The sequence below is a fragment of the Vicugna pacos genome, chromosome X, assembly GCF_048564905.1.
Source record: "Vicugna pacos chromosome X, VicPac4, whole genome shotgun sequence".
NCBI lineage: Eukaryota > Metazoa > Chordata > Mammalia > Artiodactyla > Camelidae > Vicugna > Vicugna pacos.
Window position 1 is genome coordinate 28,554,714 of NC_133023.1, and position 19,588 is coordinate 28,574,301.

The following is a 19,588-nucleotide window of genomic DNA, read 5'->3' on the forward strand; positions in this document are numbered from 1 at the left end:
ACATACTTGACTACAAATTCAGGACCTTTTCATTGTACCACACTCTTCTCTTTTCCCGCAGTTTCATTTGTCTCTGTACAGGGTTGGTGAAAGTGGTGAATGGATATGGTCTTTCTTAGACATCAACAAGATAGTCTGAAAAGGCAGTTTTCATATGACAAACAGAAGGCTCAAATAAGTGGATAACTTACCATCTTCTGCAGCGTTTTATGAGAAATTCACAACTAAACAATATATTAGAGATTTATTCAGAAGAGAAAAACTGTTTCTCGGTTAGCATGTGGACTCATTATGGTTTCATTCTCTGGTACAGCAACATTTACACAACACTGTCTAGGAACAAAATTTCCATCTGAAAAAATACATTTTGCCGATTGCTGATGCTCACCTTTTTAATTTGTTTTAAAAAGTTTTTTAAAACCTATTTTTAGGGAAATAGTTCTAAAATAGATCATGTAACTTCCTCCCTTCCTGAACAGTATCCTGAACATCATTTGGTCCTTTCTTGGTGACTCAGGTTCACCATTCTGAATATAATCATCGCCACTTAACAACTTTCGGAGCTGTCAGTGTGAGTAGGGTTAGAACCTACTCTAAATAACCCTCAGTGGGTTATTTATCTCTATCGCTTTACCTCTTTATCGTCTATCTCCCTTTTCCCTTGTTTTCAGAGTAATCAGCTTTCACTTCTTGCTGCTGTCAGTTTGTGGATCTAGTTCTGCCCACCCCTAGTTCCTTCTACTTCTCAGCTTTAATGTGCAGTTAGGCTTTCAAGCCTTATAGCCAGGATGAAGGTTAAATACATTGATCCTTGATTAGTCTGAGGGAGCTGGGGCTTCCCTGTAGGTAAAACATAAGATAAGTTATAATGCATGACCCTGATCATCTTTTTTTTCTGAGTTTATGAGACTGGGTTTATCTGAGTAACTTCTGCATCAATATTACTAGCTATCTGAACTATCAAATAACCGAAACATTAATAGAAAATAATTTAGTGTATTTTGTTATAGCTACTGATTCAGGATTCTCTAAACATATATATCATGTGTATAATTTTCATTTCTCAATCTGTCCTTAAAAGCTTCTTTGTAATCTATTGTTAAAATCCTAATGATAGGCTATCAACATAAACTTGACCGAAATTGAATAGAAGCAAGCATATAAGATATGTTAAAGGATGCTTCTTAGTGACTTACTTACAAAATCAAGTCCTTCTAAATAAGGAACAGAAATAGTCCTTAAATCACATTCTGAAGAATTTCTGAAATTTTTAAAGTTAATGATATCTCCAAAATATTTATAAATCATTCTTAAAGTATATTGTAGCCACTATTCAACATTAGATAATTGAAAGGACCTATGAGACTCTCACAAGGCTTTAATAATGGCCAAAGGTATGGTGCTGCAGGAGAAAGATGGCTCCTAAGGCCATTTTTAGTCACACAAGACATGCTTTGTTTTCTGTTGTGAACCTGCAAGATAAGTTTGATCTCCAGGGAGCCTAGGCACAAGGTTACTGAGAATCTTTGATACCCAGTGGTCATATAGCTGAAAGTAGGCTACATACCATCATTGCAAACCATCAATCTATACATTTGCAATAAACAGTGTAGGCAAGCTGGTAGAGTGCCTAAGGGAGTTTTAGGCTTTAAACAGCACTTTATAAAGCTAGTACATTTCATCCCAAACTTGACCAAGGGGACCAGACTTCCAGGCATCGCTGGAATTAAATAGGCAAACTCACTGCTAGTTAACCCTTTCCTTGATCATTTATTCTTTATTTTCTATGCATTTTTTTATCATCTTGTTAAAACTCTTGTTTTTCCCTTCATGGAATAACTGCCAGCATGACATTGACAAGTCAGACCATTGTTTATTGAGCTCCATTCTTCCGCAAGCTCTGAGCAAAGCACTTTTGTCCATTACTTCATTTATAACTATGAGGTTGGTGCTGTTATTCCAGTTTTACAGATGAGGAAGGAAAGCTCAGGGTTTTTGCTTTCCTCACGTAGCTTTTTGCTCTAACAGCTCTCTTTCTTACTTTCTAAATGTGTAACTGATGTTTACCACTTAACAAACTTGGGATACCAATGAGATTACGTTTGTTACTCAAATGAATCAGCCACAGCCCCTGGTAATACAAGAATGTCTTTCTTCCTTCCCTGACCAACCCTGTTCCCGTGGGAAATTCAAGAACTCTGGGGTTGCACGTTAGGTCTAGGGCAGCACACCCTGCCCCTGGCACTGGGGAAAGATAATGGAGTGCTGGATACATTTGTAGAAAGTCTCTGTTCTCTCTTGCTCTTGGCGCTCTCGCTGCCATTGCCAGAATATAGTGTTACCTCAAAACCAGGGCGCCCAAGCCAGGCTTTCCGGTACTCAGAACAGTTCCAAGGACAGTAGAGGAGTCACTTTAGTCACTGAGGCATAGGTTGCCCTGGCTGGGCTGGTAGTAATTTCCAGCAGTGCTGGGACAAGAGGAGGGCACCTTTCTACTCTGCATTTCACTCACCTGTGCTCACTCCATAGTCTAGCAGGCCTGACTGCCCAGTGCTGCAGCTTTCTAGTGCCCTTGTTGTTGCGATTTTCATCTCCCTGGCCCTTCCCCAGGCAAGTTTCCAGAACCAAAGTGGCTAATTAAGGGCGAGCTTAGGATAACCCTATGGCTGAGTGATGTGACTGGCTGCTGTAGGGGAGTACACTGTATTCTTTTCCTGCCAGTTGTTGTCAGGGCCACAATAACCCATTTGACAGGTTTTAGTAACTTTAAACTGTCAAAAGGGATGTTGGTTTCCTTCCTCGGAGAAGGAACTTCCCAGTCCCTTGAAGCTTGGTGTCCCAGATGGATTTGGGAGAGCAGTGGCAGGACTCCATCAGTCTCCAGACCCCCTAGATCGGAGTTTTTCAAACTTTCTAGTTTACAGTGCCCTTAGTTGTTGCAGTGCTCTGTTTTCATAGTAGCCATAGACGAAAAGAAATACCTAATAGTTCCATTTATTAAATAATTAGGTCCAGACAGCTTAATAGGTGTGTGTGTGTGTGTATCTATCTCCAGACAGCTTGGTGGCCATCTGAAGAAATAATACAGGCATACCTCCTTTTATTGTGCTTCACTTTATTGTGCTTTGCATTATTGTGTTTTTTACAAATTGAAGGTTTGTAGCAATCCCATGCTGTCAGGTGATAGTTAGCATTTTTTTAGCAGTAAAGAATTTTTTAAATTAAGGTATATATGTAGTTTTTGTTAAGACAACACTATTGTACACTCAGTAGGCTATAGTACAGTGTAAACATAAATTTTGTATGCACTGGGAAACCAAAAAATTCATGTGACTCACTTTGTTTCAGTATTTCTATCTTAAAAAGACATGCAGTTACTAATGGGATGTGTGTACCTGTTGGGCACTGCACAACTTCTCAAATCTTCACACTCCTCAAACACAGCACTTGTTTTCTTTAATCACTAGCCGAAAATCCGGCTTCCCAAAGAAAAGGAATGTAGAAATATCGAATGATGAAACCGTGAATTACCTTAAGGTAATAGTTTGTGTGATGTCTAAACAGATGTTGAGTATCAACGCATTTCCTCCCAAAATGTAAAATACCCCACACATCCTCCATGAATTTGCTGCAGTGCCCTGGGGAGCCAAGGTGCTGGTTCCTTGCAAAGCCAAAGAGCATCTGGCTCGACCCTCTTCCCAGAACAGTAAGTTTCCAGCTACTCCTCTACATACTATTAGGGGAAGTCAGTGGTTCTTTCAAAACAACAAAAAGAAATTGTGCTTCAAGGGGGGCATAAATAGGAGGATTCTACAAATTTCAAAAAAAAAATAGTTCCTCTTGCTAAAAGATATTCAGGTGCTGTCTCACTAGCAACTTTGCTGTAAATATATTTATTTCACAATCTTACATTAAGTTTGCGGTGCTACTACATAATTAGAGGCGAGGTCCATGGCTTCCCAGCTTCTAGTTGTTCAGTTTTCAGGTTTCTCCCATTCTACCTTTTCCTTTGTTGTTCACTTAGTGAATCTTGTTCTGTACCAAGTTCTTTCCCAGGTATTATTAAAGAGGTTGGATCAAAGTATTAATAATATATGGGCTGTGCTTTCAAGAAGCTTATAGTCTTGAGGGGGAACCAGATAGCCATACCAAAAATTATAATACAGTTTAGTTAATTGCTGTAATTGAAGTATACATAAATACTGAGCAGCTACAGCAGCTCTGTCTAATGGAGTGGGGAGTAGACTTGAGGGTTTTAGAGGATGTTACATCTGAATGGAATAGGCGTTTCCTAGGTAGAGGAACTATTAGGTACAAAATTATGGAGGCATATGAGTCTATTTGGAGAATGGTAAGATTTGATTTAACTAAAGAATAAGATACATGATAGGTGTAGTGGCCAGAGAAGTCACCCAATAGCCATATCTTTCACATCTGTCCGTTTCTTTCCTTTCCTATTGCCACCATTCTAGTGCATGATCTCATTATTTCTTAACCTGGTCCATTGTAAGTAGCCTTTTTCCTGGTCTTTATCCCTCCATGTTCTCCTCATCCTACCCCCAAATCTGTTGTACATACATATTTTTTTAGGTTATTCTCCACAAAGTATCAGTCTAAAATCTTGAATGTTCTCAAAGAGTTTAAATATCTTAGCCTAACATTAAGTGCCTCCATGACATGGCTACTGGCCCCTTTCTGGTTTCCTTTCCCTCTCTTCCTCTTTTGAATGTTGTACTCTGGCCCTACTGACCAGCTCACTGTTCCTTATCTATGGCCCTTAGTTTATTCCATTCCAGGCCCTCAATCACTGTTTTGTTTCCCTAGGATGTGCTTCCTCACCATCTTTGAATGTCCCAGCCCTGCCAATGTTTAAAAGGCCAGCCCAAATGCACTTTTCATGAGCCCTTCTCCAGGTCCCTCTCTCACCCCCAAACACACGTACCCAGGAGAAATATGCCTGCCTTCTGATCTCAAAGAGCAACTACCTTGTTCCATCTTGCATTAGTGTTCTTTGTGTATCTCTTTTATCTTCATTATCTCTCGCACTGAAGAACCTTGAGGGCAAAGGCCATCTCCTACACATCTTTGTGACTTGTCATGATCTCATTGTACATAGTCTATGTTTGGCAAATATGTCCTAAGGAAAAGAATTTTGTTCACTTAAAAGAAAAATGTAAACATTCACAACTTTAAATAATGGCTCTGTTAGTGAATTCAGACCCAAGATGAGAGAACTGATTAGATAATTGGAGTAGAGATTTTCCAAGTGGGCTGTTAATTTGCAGGCCTTATCATCTGCTGTTTTCCAGTGAACGTATGGACATTACTTCACCTGGATAAAATTTTTAGCACTAAAATATCAGTTTTAGTATCCTGCAATGAATGAAAAGAATATAGCTATATATTTTGGTTAAAGTTAGTTGTTTAGGGAGTTACTTGCAAAGCCATCTTATTTCATCATTTTTATTTTCTTTTGCAAAGAAAGCATGGGTGAGAGGTATTTATGTCGAAATTAAGAAAAAGTAGTTACATTTTTTGAATTAATACACTTATTATTGTATATGTTTATCAGCCTTAGAGTTTAAATATTTTCTTTAGTAAGGGTGTTTACTAACTGAATCTAAAGAAATCAGTTTAGGTTTTTCTTTATTTCCTTTAATGAGAAAAGAACACGTTTGAAATACACCTCAGTGTTGTGTTCTCAGAGTAAATTTACATTCTGTATACTTGTCACATTATGTTGTCTCTGATGTAGGCATGCACATGATTCTGGACAGCTGTGGGCTAACTCACAATTTGAGGAGAAGGAGGCAGAGGGAAGTGGTCAGCTTTAGTTTCAAACATCACTGCTTTAGTTTTAGAAGTCCAAACACAAGTCCTTGCATCATAGAAATTGCCCACTGTTTTTGGAAGAAATAGTCTGATCTTATCATATAGGTTCAAGCTGCTATCTTCCCTTTTATTTTGCTTCTATGTTGAAAATATCCTAATTTTGGCATCACCCATTAGCTTTCCAAATTACTTTGATGAGGACTGGCAAATAACCTGCCACAACTTCCTATTCCCTAATATATGGCAGACACAACTAATCTGTAGCAGTATCTTTCCTACTGGTTGGATTCTTACTCAGCTGGTATCTTCTAATTGAGATAAAATCTACTTGCCAGCTTATTCCATTTAGAATTCTCAATTTACATCATTTTGCCTCCCAGTACAAGAAATAATCCGAAGGTGTCTGTGGAATGCTCTTATTTGATTGGACTGGGATTAGAAGAGCTGTGTCTTGCTATATATTACCTTATAGTTGTTAAACCTCCTGAATTAGCCTACTTTCTGGTTTCAAGAGTTAGCTGCTTTCCTTGACTCCCTTTTCCATAGAGATAGCATATCACATTTTCTCTTAGGAGAATTTAGGTTTTTTCCCTCTTAAAAGCTTAAAATATATTATTGATTGGTTTATTTTCAAGAAAAATCTCACAAAAGCCAAGGATATATTAGACTTTATTGACATGTTTAAAAACAAGGAAGGCGATCCTGATCAGTTTTGTACTTTTCAGACCACACTCAGTATAGGATACAGTATTTTCTGAGATGCAGAGACTCCTGTCTGTTTTATGTGGCCAACAGATGAAGGAGCTAGGCATGTTTATCCTAGAAAAGAGGAGCCTCAAGGAAAATCAGTTACTGTCTTCCTGTATTAGTTGGCCTATTATATGGAAGAGAATTATTTGTCATTGGCATAAATAAGACCAATGGCTAGGAAGTTGTTAATTCAGTGAAATGTTTTCTAAAGAAAGGCTCCATAGTCAAATAAATATGGTAAATACTGTGTCATGTTCCTTTCCTGGATATTTACAAATACATTAAATATGTGTAAAAGGCCCTAAAAAGTCATGCAGTAGAAGATGTTTTTAAATGTGTTAATCCCAGCATTCCATACACACCTTCCTCAGTACTAGTTTTCTAAGCAGCTCACATTTGAGTATTGGTTTCAAACTGCGGTAGTGGGACCAGCAGTCCCAGCAGTGCCTGGAGACTTACCAGAAGTGCGGCTCCTTGGGCCTGCCTCAGACCTGCAGAGTCAGAAACTCTAGGAGGCAGGCCCAGCAGTATGTGTGACAGTAAGCCCAGCGGGGGGTTCCGATGCTGCAGAACGGTGAAAAGCACTGATAGAAAATTCCAGTGTTACTCTCCAATTCTGCAGCACCTTTTTATTTTTTAAGATTTCTTCGAATGATAATTGATGACTGTGTGATTCATTTTTATAGATGGGCACCCTTCTGAGGTACAGGAGGAAGGAAGCACTTATGGAAGGCCAACTAGTTTTCAGTGTAGCCATGTAACTGTTATCCATTGGATATTTTTAAGAATCCTAAGTAATGAATCCGTATCTTCTATCAAGTGAAATATACATTTCATAAACGAGGTTAACCTTAAATTCATTGCTATTGTTGCCCTTTTTAAAAGAGCACTTACTGTTTTTTACTTCAAAATGTCGTTTGCATGAGGACTTTTTCTTTTTAAAACATCCTGAAGGATCTGTAATGTGCCGTCCCTCATGTTAGAACTCTTTAAGATTAGGGAATTTTCTAATTTCTTTGGATTAGCAAAGGTTAAATTCTGGTAGCATTCTGTTTATCTCTCCAGACAGGCATGACACTTTAAGAAAAATGTAATTGAAGTGTAGTTTAAAATGAATCTGTATGTAAAAATAAAAACAATTTCTCATGAGTATGCATATAACTGTTGCCTTATTTTACTGGGTATCATAAATGTGCATTTTGAATGTTTATATAAAATGCCTCTATAAGTCGTGCAGAAGAATCTTTTTCTGAAGGACATCGAAATGGGTTGAATATATTAAAGTGTCATGATATATTTATCTTATGTGCATGTAGAACAAAATTATTATTAATACTCCTTCAAATAAATTAGGGCCAAATTTATCTTAATTTCTTCATATTTTGTCATCTTGTCTTTTTATACAACTAAGGGTCTCTGGGCTTCTATAAGGTCGATTGGAGTTTTATTTCTTTTGAGGGAGGGGGACAAAGACTGACGGTCCAGAGGCCGGACTTTGGTTTGGCTGCTGCTGTCTGACAGCAGAACGCCTGGTGCTCTTCCTGCAGTAACGAGTCTGAGTGCTGCTATCAGCATTATGCTATATTTAAACCCCCATGGTTGGCAGGAATGTGCTAATGTCTGGAGATAATGTAGTTAATCATGTCACTGTCCCTGCCCAGGGCGACTGCTACTGAAAGGACATCCTCACATGAGGAGGAGAACAGCAGATGTGGTGGTTCAGAGCCGAGCATTACGTCGCTGAGCCAGGGAAGAGGTGTAGGATGTTGGCTCTGTTTTCTAAAGAGCGTCTAGCAGATTTCATCTTGCATAGTAACTTTCTACATGTCTTTTTAATTATAATTTTATACTTATTATTATATCTCTTTTTAGTTTTCCTCACAGGAGAAAAAGCCAACTCAGTGTTAAAACGCTACCCAAGAGCTAATGGACTTTTTGAGGAGATAAGACAGGGCAACATTGAGCGTGAATGCAAAGAAGAAGTCTGCACATTTGAAGAAGCAAGAGAAGCTTTCGAAAATAATGAGAAAACTGTAAGTATATTGGCACTTTTTTTTAAATGTCCACAGATTTGCCTACCTTTGTGATGTGTATTTGAAATCTGCACTCCCAAATTGTATGCGTTGCTGTCAGTTAAAAACTACCCTCTCCAAGAACTCTGAACATGGCCTGTGACTAAGAACGCCGCGAGGGTCGGGGAGTGAGGTCCACTTCCCTGCGTGCTGCTCCATCTCTGAGGGCCCCGTTTCCATAGGACCCTCCGAGCTGAGAGACTGGTCATCCTAGCCAGGGGGCGGCAGTTGTTTCCCGTGAGGCTTTGTTCAGAAAGTTCTAGATCCCATCTTCACCTTGTCCTGCGGGATGAGAGAGAAAGTGCAGGAGAAACTGATAGATCCTGATGCTGTTTTAAAACATTTTGCTTCTGCTACAAAAGCAAAGGCTTATGTGAACTCCCTGCCCGCTCTGAGAAGACTCCTTCACCTCTCTTTCCTCTGAACTGCGTGCTGTTCAAGGAGAACGGGGAGGAGACGGCACCAGGCAGGGGTGTGCCGTCTCCGGAACCGCTTCACACTTGGCAGTGACGTTACCAGAGGCAGCCATTCTGTGAAGATCCGTCCATTCCTGTGCCCCAGCCAGGAAAGTAGCACTGCATGGAGATGAGTGATGTCAGATGTGCTAAAGGGACATCAAATAATCTCAGGAGCAGTAGATGTAGATGTTTTAAAGAAAGGACCTTTGTGCTCTTGTTAGGTAAAGAAGGATCCAGGGGGTAAGAGGAAGGAGTTCAAGGAGAGATGATTTGAGAGGCAGCTGTGCTAGATTCCACTGTGCACAACAAAGACAAAATCAGTTTATAAAATGGTAAACTGAGCATCATAGTTTTTAAGTCAAATTCCACAGTTAAAAATAGGGAAAAGAAGACATCATCCATAATCCCACCATGTTATCACAGGGCACTGTTCACAGCACTGTTGGGGTTTTTATTTCTTTCCAGCTTTTTTCTTCTGCATCTGCTTATTCCTTGCTTGTTTTATTTTACATATTTTTTCTTCTTATAAAATTAATACATGTTCATTATAGAGAAATTGACAATATAGTAAAAACATGAAATGAATAAGCACTTGAATTTTTAACACCATCAGATTTATAATTTTTCTATTTCTCATTCTGGCTTATTTTTAGTACATAGATAATTTTTTAATAAGAACATTCGGACTATAGTATAAATAGTGCTTATAAATAGTGCTTTGTCGCATGCAGTTTTTAATAAAACTAAATACTTAAATAAGACTTAGTTTTTGATACTATGTTTTTCAAAAAATACAAATTTTACATACTCAACTGTGGTTTTCATAAAGCTAATGACTTTTCAGCCTGCTTATCATTCTCCTTTAAAGGAAAGGTCGGTACTTCAGTGGGAATATACCTGAAACTATGTACATACTCTCTTCTCCACCAAACTTCTGTTCACTAGTTTTAACGCCTGCTGTTGATAATTCTTGACTGAATCAGTTACAGTATAGTTTAATATAATGCTAAATGTGAACTTCTGACTCCATCGTTCTATGTATGTTTGTTGGCATTCCATTGTGGGCAGGAACTGTCCCTTGATCTCTCTATATCTTTCATAGGTTACTTTATTCAATGAGTTATAATCCATTACTATCAATGTTGTGATCAAATTATCTCAGATTTGGCTAATAGAAGTGTCTTCAAACTGGCTTCTCTGTCTCTTTGACATGTCCCTATCATTTTTTTGAGCACTTTTTAACTGTTTGGCCCAACAAAGGTGTTCCAGGATGATCTTGTGCGTTCCTGACCCAGCCTTGGAATTGGCTGTTTCTCTCCGCAGTCTTGGTGGATCCCAGAGCTAGAGTGTTCTTGTTGCTGTGAAAGTACCATGGCTCTGGGCCTTCAGGCAACAGAGCTAGGAAAATTACACACATTAAAAAAATATGTGCCTGTCTGTGTGTATGGAATTGCAAATTCATCCTGCTAATCTCTAATTCCAATACTACTCAAGGTTCTTCGTTGTTTTCCCCATTCTACATTTGTGGTCGAGATATAGACATTCTTTGCAGATAATTTTCCACAATGAGAATCCTGACTCCCAGTAACATCAATATATTAAGTCATTTGCTCAGTCCTGCAACACACATACAGTGGTTTCACAGTTGCAATATCCATATCATAATAGGGAGGAGGGAAACGTTTATATCCATCCATCTATCCATCCATTCTGGAGGTCACTCTGTGTATTCACAGAGATGTAAAAACTGTATAGTACTTCCTTGTAAGTGTGTGTCACAGTTTATTCAACCAGTCTGCTGTATTTGGGCATTAAGTAGTTTCCAGTATTTTTGCAATTACAGATAATGCTGTAGTAAATGATTTTGTGCATATGTATTTTTGCATTTTTGGAAGTATGTCTTCAGGGTGAATTCTTAGAAGTGGATTGCTGGTCGAGGGTTGATGCACGTGTGGTGAACTGTTGCCAGAGTACCCTCCGTAAGGGTTGTAGTGTTTCACAATACCACGAGGTATTTGAGAGTGCCTATTTCCTCACGGTCTAGCCAGCAGAGTGTATTTTCAAAGGTTTGACTTTCTTTTCAGTCTGTTGGATGTGACATGATGTCTTGTTGTTTCAATTTGCATTTCTCTTATGAGTGAAGTTGCATGTTTAATCATATGTTTATGGGCTATTTTTATATCTGTCTTGTGAATTGTCTTTGCCCATTTTTCTGTCATATTTATGGTCCTTTTTTCCCTTCAATTTTTAAAAAGTGTATTAGATATATTAATTTTTATTGGTGATATATTTCAAATGTTTGCTTGTAATTGTTGTTTATATTTTGACTTTGTTTATGGCTTTTTCCCATGCACCCATGCAATTTTTTTCGGTTTCATTATACCCATTAATTAAACAGGTATTTTATTAAATCCAGATTTTTAATTATAGTAGAAAACCTTCCTCTTATCCTTAGTTATAGAGGAATTGACCCAATTTCTTCTAATATATTTAACTTTTTACATTTAGATCTCTGATTCACTTACAGTTTATTTCTGGGTGTGGTGTGAGTTATGGATCTGATTTTTTTTTCACATGGCTATCCAGGGTCAAAATACCTTTTATTGTAAAATCTCTCTTTGCCCCAGTGATTTTGGGTAGCCTTTATCATATAACTAAACTCAGTATGTACTTAGTCCATTTCAGGATTTTATATTCTAGTCCCTTGGTCCATCATTCTACTCAAATGCTAGTACCACACTGTTTTAATTATAGAATATTTTTAGTATATTTGGTATAAATGAGAACTGATTCCCCTTATAAGCTTTTCTCTTTAAGTGTTTTGTGAGCTCTTCTTGTTCACCTCTTTTTCCATATAAATTTTTGTATTAATTTTCGAGGTTAGAAAAAAATCACGTCAGTATTTTTATTGGAATTTCTTTCAGTTTGTAAATTAGGGAGAACTAACATCTTTAAGATATTAAATCATTCTCTCAAGAAGAGATTTCTTATTTGTTGAAGTCAATATTTCTCTCTTTCCGAATGTTTAACTGTTTTCATTATATATGTTTTGCGCATTTCTTAGGTTGGTTCCTAAGTATTGCTTTGTTGCTGCTGTAAATGGGTTGTTCCTTTCCATGATAGAGTTGCACTGGTTATCATTTGTGACTGTGTAAGCTAGCTGTGGATTTTTAAACCTTATTGAATTATACTTGACATATGATTAACTACACATATAAAAATTATACAGGTTGGTAAAATTTGACATATGCATACACTCATGAAACCGTAACCACAATCAAGATAGTAAACAGATTCATCTTTCCCAAATGTTTCTTCTTGTCCCATTGTATTTCCTCTACCTCGCCTCTCCCCATGATCATGGCCACCTCCAGGCAATGGTTCATCTGATTCCTGTCACTGTAGATTAGTTTATATTTTCTAGAGTTTTCTGTAAGTGAAATCATACATTATGCACTCTCTTTTGTCTGACTTCTTTCACTCAGCATAATTATGGTCAGATGCATCCTAGTGAACATATCAATAGTTCATTCATTTTTATTACTGAGTAGTGTATCATTGTATACATACGGACATCTGGGTTGTTTCCAATTTGGGGTAGTACAAATGAGGCTGCTATATGAACACTTATGTACTAGGCTATTGATTTTTTTTAAATTAATGAACCAGGTATTTATTTTGATTTGAGTTCTAAGAAATCCTATGGTCAAAGGATTTTTTAAAAATAGTTTATGCATTTTTTTATTGAAGTATAGTTGATGTATAATATTGTATAAACTACAGGTGTACTGTATAGTGATTCACAATTTTAAGGGTTAAACTATTTATAGTTATTATACAATATTTGCTATATTTCCCGAGTTGTACAATATATCCTTGTAGCCTATTTTAAACCTAATAGTTTGTACCTCTTAATCCCTTGCCTCTATTTTGTCCCCCCGCCCCAAACTGGTAACCACTAGTTTGTTCTCTGTATCTATGAGTCTGCTTCTTTTTTGTCATACTCACTAGTTTGTAAATACTTTCAAGGATGCATTAGACTTTTTTAAAGTTTTTATTTTGAGGTAATTAGAAATTCTCAGAAGAGTGCAAAGATAATACAGAGAGGTCCCATGTAGCTTTACCCAGTTTCCCCCAATAGTTACATCTTACATAATTGTAATGCAGTTTCAAAACCAGGAAACTGACATTGGTACAACCCGTGTTTATAGTTCCTTGCCATTTTATCACTTAGATTCCTGTAACCACCATTATAGTTAAGAAGCAGAATTCATTCATTACTACAAAATCTCCCTTAATAATCACCCCCCTGCTACCATCCCTAACCTCTGGTAATCACTAATCTGTTCCCCACCTCTATAACTCAGTCACTACAAGAATCTTATATAAATGGAATCATGTAATATGAAACCTTTTAATGCTGGCTTTTTACACTCAGCATAATGCTCTTGAGATTCATCCAAGTTGCGTGTGTCAGTAGTTCATTCCTTTTTATTGCTGAATAGTATTCCATGGTATGATTGTATCCCAGTTTATTGAACCATTCACTTGTTGATGATCATCTGTTTGGAGCTATTTCATATAAAGCTGCTATGAATATTTGTGTACAGGTTTTTGTGTGAACATAAGTTTTTATTTCTCTGGGGTAAATCCCCAGGAGTACAATTGTTGAGTTGTATGGTAAATATATGTGTAGTTCTTTAGGACATTGAACAGGCCAATTTGTCATTGTGGAAATTACCATTTTAAATTACCACCAGCAGTGTTTGTGATCCAGTTTCTCTGCATACTTGCCAGCACTTGGTGGTGGTATTGTGTTTTATTTTAGTCATTCTGATAGGTGTATAGTGATACCACATTGTGGTTTTAATTTCCATTTTCTTAACGGCTAATAATGTTGAACATCTTTTCATGTGTTTATTTTCCATTTATATGTTTTATTCTGTCTTCCTTCATGTGTTTTGCATATTTTCTAATTGGATTGTTTCATTTTTGAGTTTTGAAAGTTTTCCATATGTTCTAGATATAAATCCATTGTCAGATATGTGTTTTGTAGGCTACTGATTTCTATGTGTTAACTGTATATCTTTCTACCTTACTGACGTCTTTTATTGCTTTCAAGGTGAGCAGTGTTTTTATTGCTTCCCTCTCTGGTCCTTGTGTGTCTCAGTGCGTCTCTGTATCCTTTCCTGCTCGCAAACAGGATGCTGTGCTTCAGCGATCTTCAAAGCAAAAAGAAGAAGAAAGTCTTTCAGCAATTGCTCAAGCAATTCTCTACACTCTCCAACATCATCTTTTCCTCTCTAGAATCATTCTCAGTAGCCTACACACCTTTTAGGAAAAGAACAACTCTCTTTACCCTGTGTCTCCCTCTAGCAATCACCTCATTTCTTGAAACTGCTCTCCTCTGTCTCTACTCACTACCCTGGTGAGATTTCCTAGTTTGTGGGTTGGAATGCTAATGAGTCCCAAATTTATATCCTGGAGGGTTACCCTGAACGGCAGACCTGGGTGACTAACTGCCTACCCAGCACCTCCTCTTGGGATTGAATATGGTTCTCAAACTAAACAGATTGATGTGCCTTCCCCCCAATTCTGCTACTACCACAGCCTTTCTGGTCTCAGTCAGTGGTAATAACTCAGTCCATACATCTCTTTGCTAAGCCCCAGACCTTGTTGTCATCCCTGACTCTTCTTTTTCATATGCACAACAGTCTTGGTTCTAGCATGAAAATATGCTCAGAATATAGCCACCTCTCAGCCTCTCTTCTCATTACCACTTAACATCCAGGCCACCATCACTCTCTCATCCATATGATTTCATGGCCCTCTGCTCACAGGTAATTCTCCAAACAGCAGGCTAAAGTGATCCTTTACAATGTCTTCTCTGTAAGGGCTTCCTGTTTCCCTCAGTAGATGTCAGTGCTCAGAATCTCCCACAAGGCACTGCACTGTCAGTCCCCACCCTTCTCCGCTCTCCCCCTCCACTACTGCTGCCGGTGCTGCTTGACCTCATCACGCATGACTCACCACCCACCACCTGTTCTTCACTCTGCCGCGGCAGCCTTGAGGTTCCTTACACACACGTAGCACGTGTCCTGCCTCAGGACTTTGGTCCTTGCTCTTTCCTCTTCCAGGTGGGTATTTCTGCGCTCCCTTGCCGCTCTCCATCAAGTTCACTTTCTCAGTGAGGAAGTATCCTACCTTAAATTGCAGCCTCTTCCCCTTCTGTGAATTACTTTTCTTCCCAGCATTTATCACCACCTGACATCTCTTTGTTGTGTTTATTACTGCTCTCCCCCAGAGCTGTAAGCCCAGAAGCATTTCTCTTCTGTTTCCTTCATAGTTCTGGTCTTTAGCATATGAAACTGTGCTGGCACATAGAGGAATTAAATAAATATTTGGTGAATGAAGGAATGAACAAATGGATTGGCATATTATGAAACACATTTAATTCTTAGGAAGTAGTGATTTAAAATGTGTTCACAAGTTAGCCGATAGATGTGAGCTTAATTTGAAATTTTGTTGTTGTTATGTTGGTGTTAGGTTCCTTTCCTTCTTTATGGTTTAAAGCCTGTCTTCTGAGTTTGCTTATGCAATTAAAACTATATCATTTAGGATAAGGTGTACCCAAGGGCTTTTGGTCTAATAAGTGTAATAGAAATGGCATTCTGATCCTTGCTTTGTTTCAGAATAGTGTTTGTTATACATTAAGAAGGATCTGCTCTACATTAAGAAGCATTTGAGCAAAAGTTTCATCTGTGAAGTTCATTTGATCCACACACTGAAGAAAATTAATGACTTTTGGCATTTGCTTTCTACTTAGACTACTATCTTTTTTTTTACTAAAATTTATCACTCACAACAATTTTACTCATACATATTTTCATCATTCCCAAATCTGAACTGTGTCAGTTAGAAATATGTTTTCAGTAGAATTCTTTTTTTAGTAATTTGTTACCTAACTTGGAACACAGGTTGAGTTATAACATACAGCAGAAGAAAATGCACTGTGCTTTGTGGTCCTCTTTTCACCATGTAGAACTTTGGTCGGATTTATTCGGATGCCATCTGCTGAGTGCCTACTATATAACAGAATACACAACAATGAATAAGCTGACCCACCCTCGTGGCATTTGAGATCTGGGAGAGACAGACTGCATACACACAAAAGCTCACAAAGCAGCCCTTAACAGAATTCCATGCCCAAATCCTCTGTTTCGAGAATCACGTGGACCTGATTTGGTGTCTCAGCTCTGCCACCTACTGACTGTGTTGCTTTGTGCAAACATTTCACCTTTGTAGGCCTCAATTTCTGTATCTTTAAAAAAGGAGAAATTATACCTGCAGCATTAGATTTGAAGCTTTCTACTTAGTACCTTGCACAGAGAAAGTCTTCAATAAATACGTTTTATTGTAGTTTTCATGTGCTGAGTCAGAACCACTTTAGGAATCATTATTTGCTCTCTACCATTGTTTTCTATCTTTTCCTCTCTGTGAGTCCCCTTGGGTACTTTGTATTTTGGAACTTTTAATCTTGAACTAACATGGAGAAAGTGGTAGTAATTCTTTAAAGCAACTATTTCAGAACTTTTCTTGAAGGATTATTTCTAGTTTTTTTGTGCTTGACTTCCCAAAATGGCTGTCTTCAAACTGTAGAGTGTGTAGGAATCAGCTTGGTTGCTTATCAGAACTGCATAGTCCCACTCAGTGCCCAGATCTGAGTTTCTAATAATACTCCACAGTAAAAGAAACCAGGACTCTTTGGGGTAAATGGCTGATTCTAGGGCTAGAGCAGGGGAGGATACAAGATGAGCCGAAGCATATTCTAGCATCAGAAAGTAAGGAAGTACTCAAAAAAACAAAGAATGAGAGCATGTCAAACTGACCAAGGAGCCAACCTTAAGGAACTCCAATGGCCAAAGCCAGAGCAATTTGAATAACAAAATCAATGATGTAGTATTGGATTATAACCCAAAGCGTATAATAAATACATGAGTCCATAATGATATAAACAAATGAAAAAATAAATAGGCACGAGGAGACAAATCTATAGTACACAAGAATTCCAAAATATGTATGTAAACCCTCCACTCTCCAGGAGGCAGAGCTTAATTCTCTGCCTCTCTTGATTGTTGCTTGGACTTAAATCCTTCCAAAGACTAGAATGTGGAAAGTGGGGGGAAATACCTTAGAGTGGAGAAACACTACCTTGCCTGGGGGATTGAAGTTAGCATCATCAGCGATAAATTGTGTTTATCATGGTACAAGAAGGGATTTCACTTCTGTGTTATTTTCCCCCTAAACCCATAACCCCAATCATGAGAAAATTACCAAAGACGTCGAAACTGAGATATATCCTACAAAATACCTGACTCTTTAAAGCTGTGAAGGTCATGAAAAAGAAGAAAAGACTGAGAAACTGTCACAAAACAGAGGAAGCTACAGATACATGATGATTAAATGCAATATGGATTGGATTCTGGAACAAAAAGGTCATTGGTGGGAAAACTAGTGAAGTCCAAATCCATTGGTAATAGTAATGGATCAATATTGGTTCATTACTTATAACAAGTATACCATCCTCAGGTAAGGTGCTGACATTAGAGGATATTGGATGATGGGTACAGGAGAATGCTCTATACTATCTTTGCAGTTTTTCTGTAAACCTAAAATTATTCCAAAGTAAAAGAATTATTTTAAAAATGCACAGTCCAGGGTCCACAGATCTCCATGGGGCCAGGGAACCTGCTTTAATGAGCAGTCCTGGGGACTCTAATGTAGGCGACCAGCAGATAACATTCTGTGAGATTGTAAAGCAGATGGTTTAAATGAAACTGCTTAGTTGGAATACTCAGAAAGCTTTGCAGTGGGTAGTGTTTCTGGGGGTGTGGGTGCCCGTCCTGTCTGGGTCTGCCCAATGCCCTGCGTACTCCATGCTCCGCTCCACCCCCAAGTTGTGTCTGCAAGTTAGAAACTGAGTCCAGAAATTTTAATATAAGTCTAGCTTATTCCTTTTTAGATAATAACTCTCATTCCAAAGTGTTGCTTTTCATTTCTTTTGTGTGGAAATTGTTAGAGGAGAAATTGAAGAAAGAGATAGACGCAGTGCCCGTTCATGCTAGGATATGTTACAAAAGCTACACTGGGAATCTAAATTCAGAGCCCATGGCAGGAGGTAGCATGCAGATACTGGTCGGTGGAGATAGTGATTAACAGGAAGTGCTCAGTGTCTGAGGTATTGAAGAGTTGGTCACTAGTTCCCTGGTGGTTACTCATCACACTTGTGGGCAGAAACTCGGATGCTTCCGCACTGTTAGGGAAATTCCTATTTGACTCAGCCACTCATGATCCACTGATGGCACTTGAGCCACTGATTCAGAATTTTGCCCTTTGAGGGCTGAGGAGATTCAGGAAGGAAGAGAGGCAGGGACTTGAGTCTGGGCATAGACAATTAGGGGGCAAACAAGGAGCATCGCTGTGGCTGTCTCCCAGCCATGCCTATGCATTTCCATCCAAGTCTTTCCACCCCTGCCCTAGACTCGACCCTCTCGGAGGTGCGAGATACGAAGTTTCCCTTCAGCCACATGGGGTTGGTTTCCTGGGGCTCCCACAGGTTTCCTCACTACTAATGGGATCTCTTGAGAGTAAGTTAAACAGGGCCAAAGTCTGTTGTTTTGTGGAATGAAGCTACTAGAGCTCCTGGAAAAATGAGGAAGGTCTCACTTCTGCAGGCAGACATCACTGTGTCCATTGTGTGATCATTTAAAGTAAGTTTCTGTTGATTATTTTGTCAATGTTGTTTTTAAATAAGGGGTGAACTTTATTCTATGGCAGTTGGGCTTTTTTGTAGATTATAAATCCCATGTAGTCTCAGTTACTCATTTCAGGTTCTGGGAGTAACTTAATTTGGAGGGTTTTCAGCCTGTATGTTACCATAGTAGTAGGCTTGCTCCAGTGTGGGTCTTTCTCTGTTGACCTTGACCTGAAGTTACCTCAGCCAATTTCCTCTCTCAATGCCAGTTAATGTTTTTCAGACCTGCCCTCAGAGACTGGGTACTGATGAGACTGGTGGGTCCTTTTTTTTTTTTTTTTTGTCATTTGTAGATCATCTGCACCATAGACTTAATATAATTCTGCATATCCTAGACGGCAGTATCTAGTTCACGATGCCCTGTTTAACGTCCAGATCTGCTGCTGTTTACCCATGATTACACTCAAGGCACATGTAGAATTTCAGACCTCATCAGTGCTCCTCGTTAGAATTAATTTGATAGAAGGAGTTCTTCTACTGGACCTGGTGGATACCCAAGGGTTCCATGGTGATATTGTACTGGAGTTTAAGGTTACATAAGTGTTTGAAAAGACCCTGCCTTGTATAACCACTCTGATTTGATAGTCTAAGCTCTTACTCCTTAGAGACAGGCAGATCTCATACCTTTCTAGGCACCTTTTGGCAAAAAACTCTTATCCGCT

At 38.5% G+C, this 19,588-nt stretch overlaps 1 protein-coding gene across 2 annotated transcripts in view; it reads left to right on the plus strand.

Annotated features, from left to right (window-relative positions):
* The window catches only part of PRRG1 (proline rich and Gla domain 1), a 118,815-nt gene that overhangs the window by 70,435 nt on the left and 28,792 nt on the right, over positions 1–19,588 (plus strand). For both annotated transcript variants that reach the window (XM_072956675.1, XM_006219351.4), the window contains exon 3: positions 8,455–8,615. In XM_072956675.1, the coding sequence (XP_072812776.1) occupies positions 8,455–8,615 (161 nt within the window). The remainder of the gene's footprint in view (positions 1–8,454; positions 8,616–19,588) is intronic.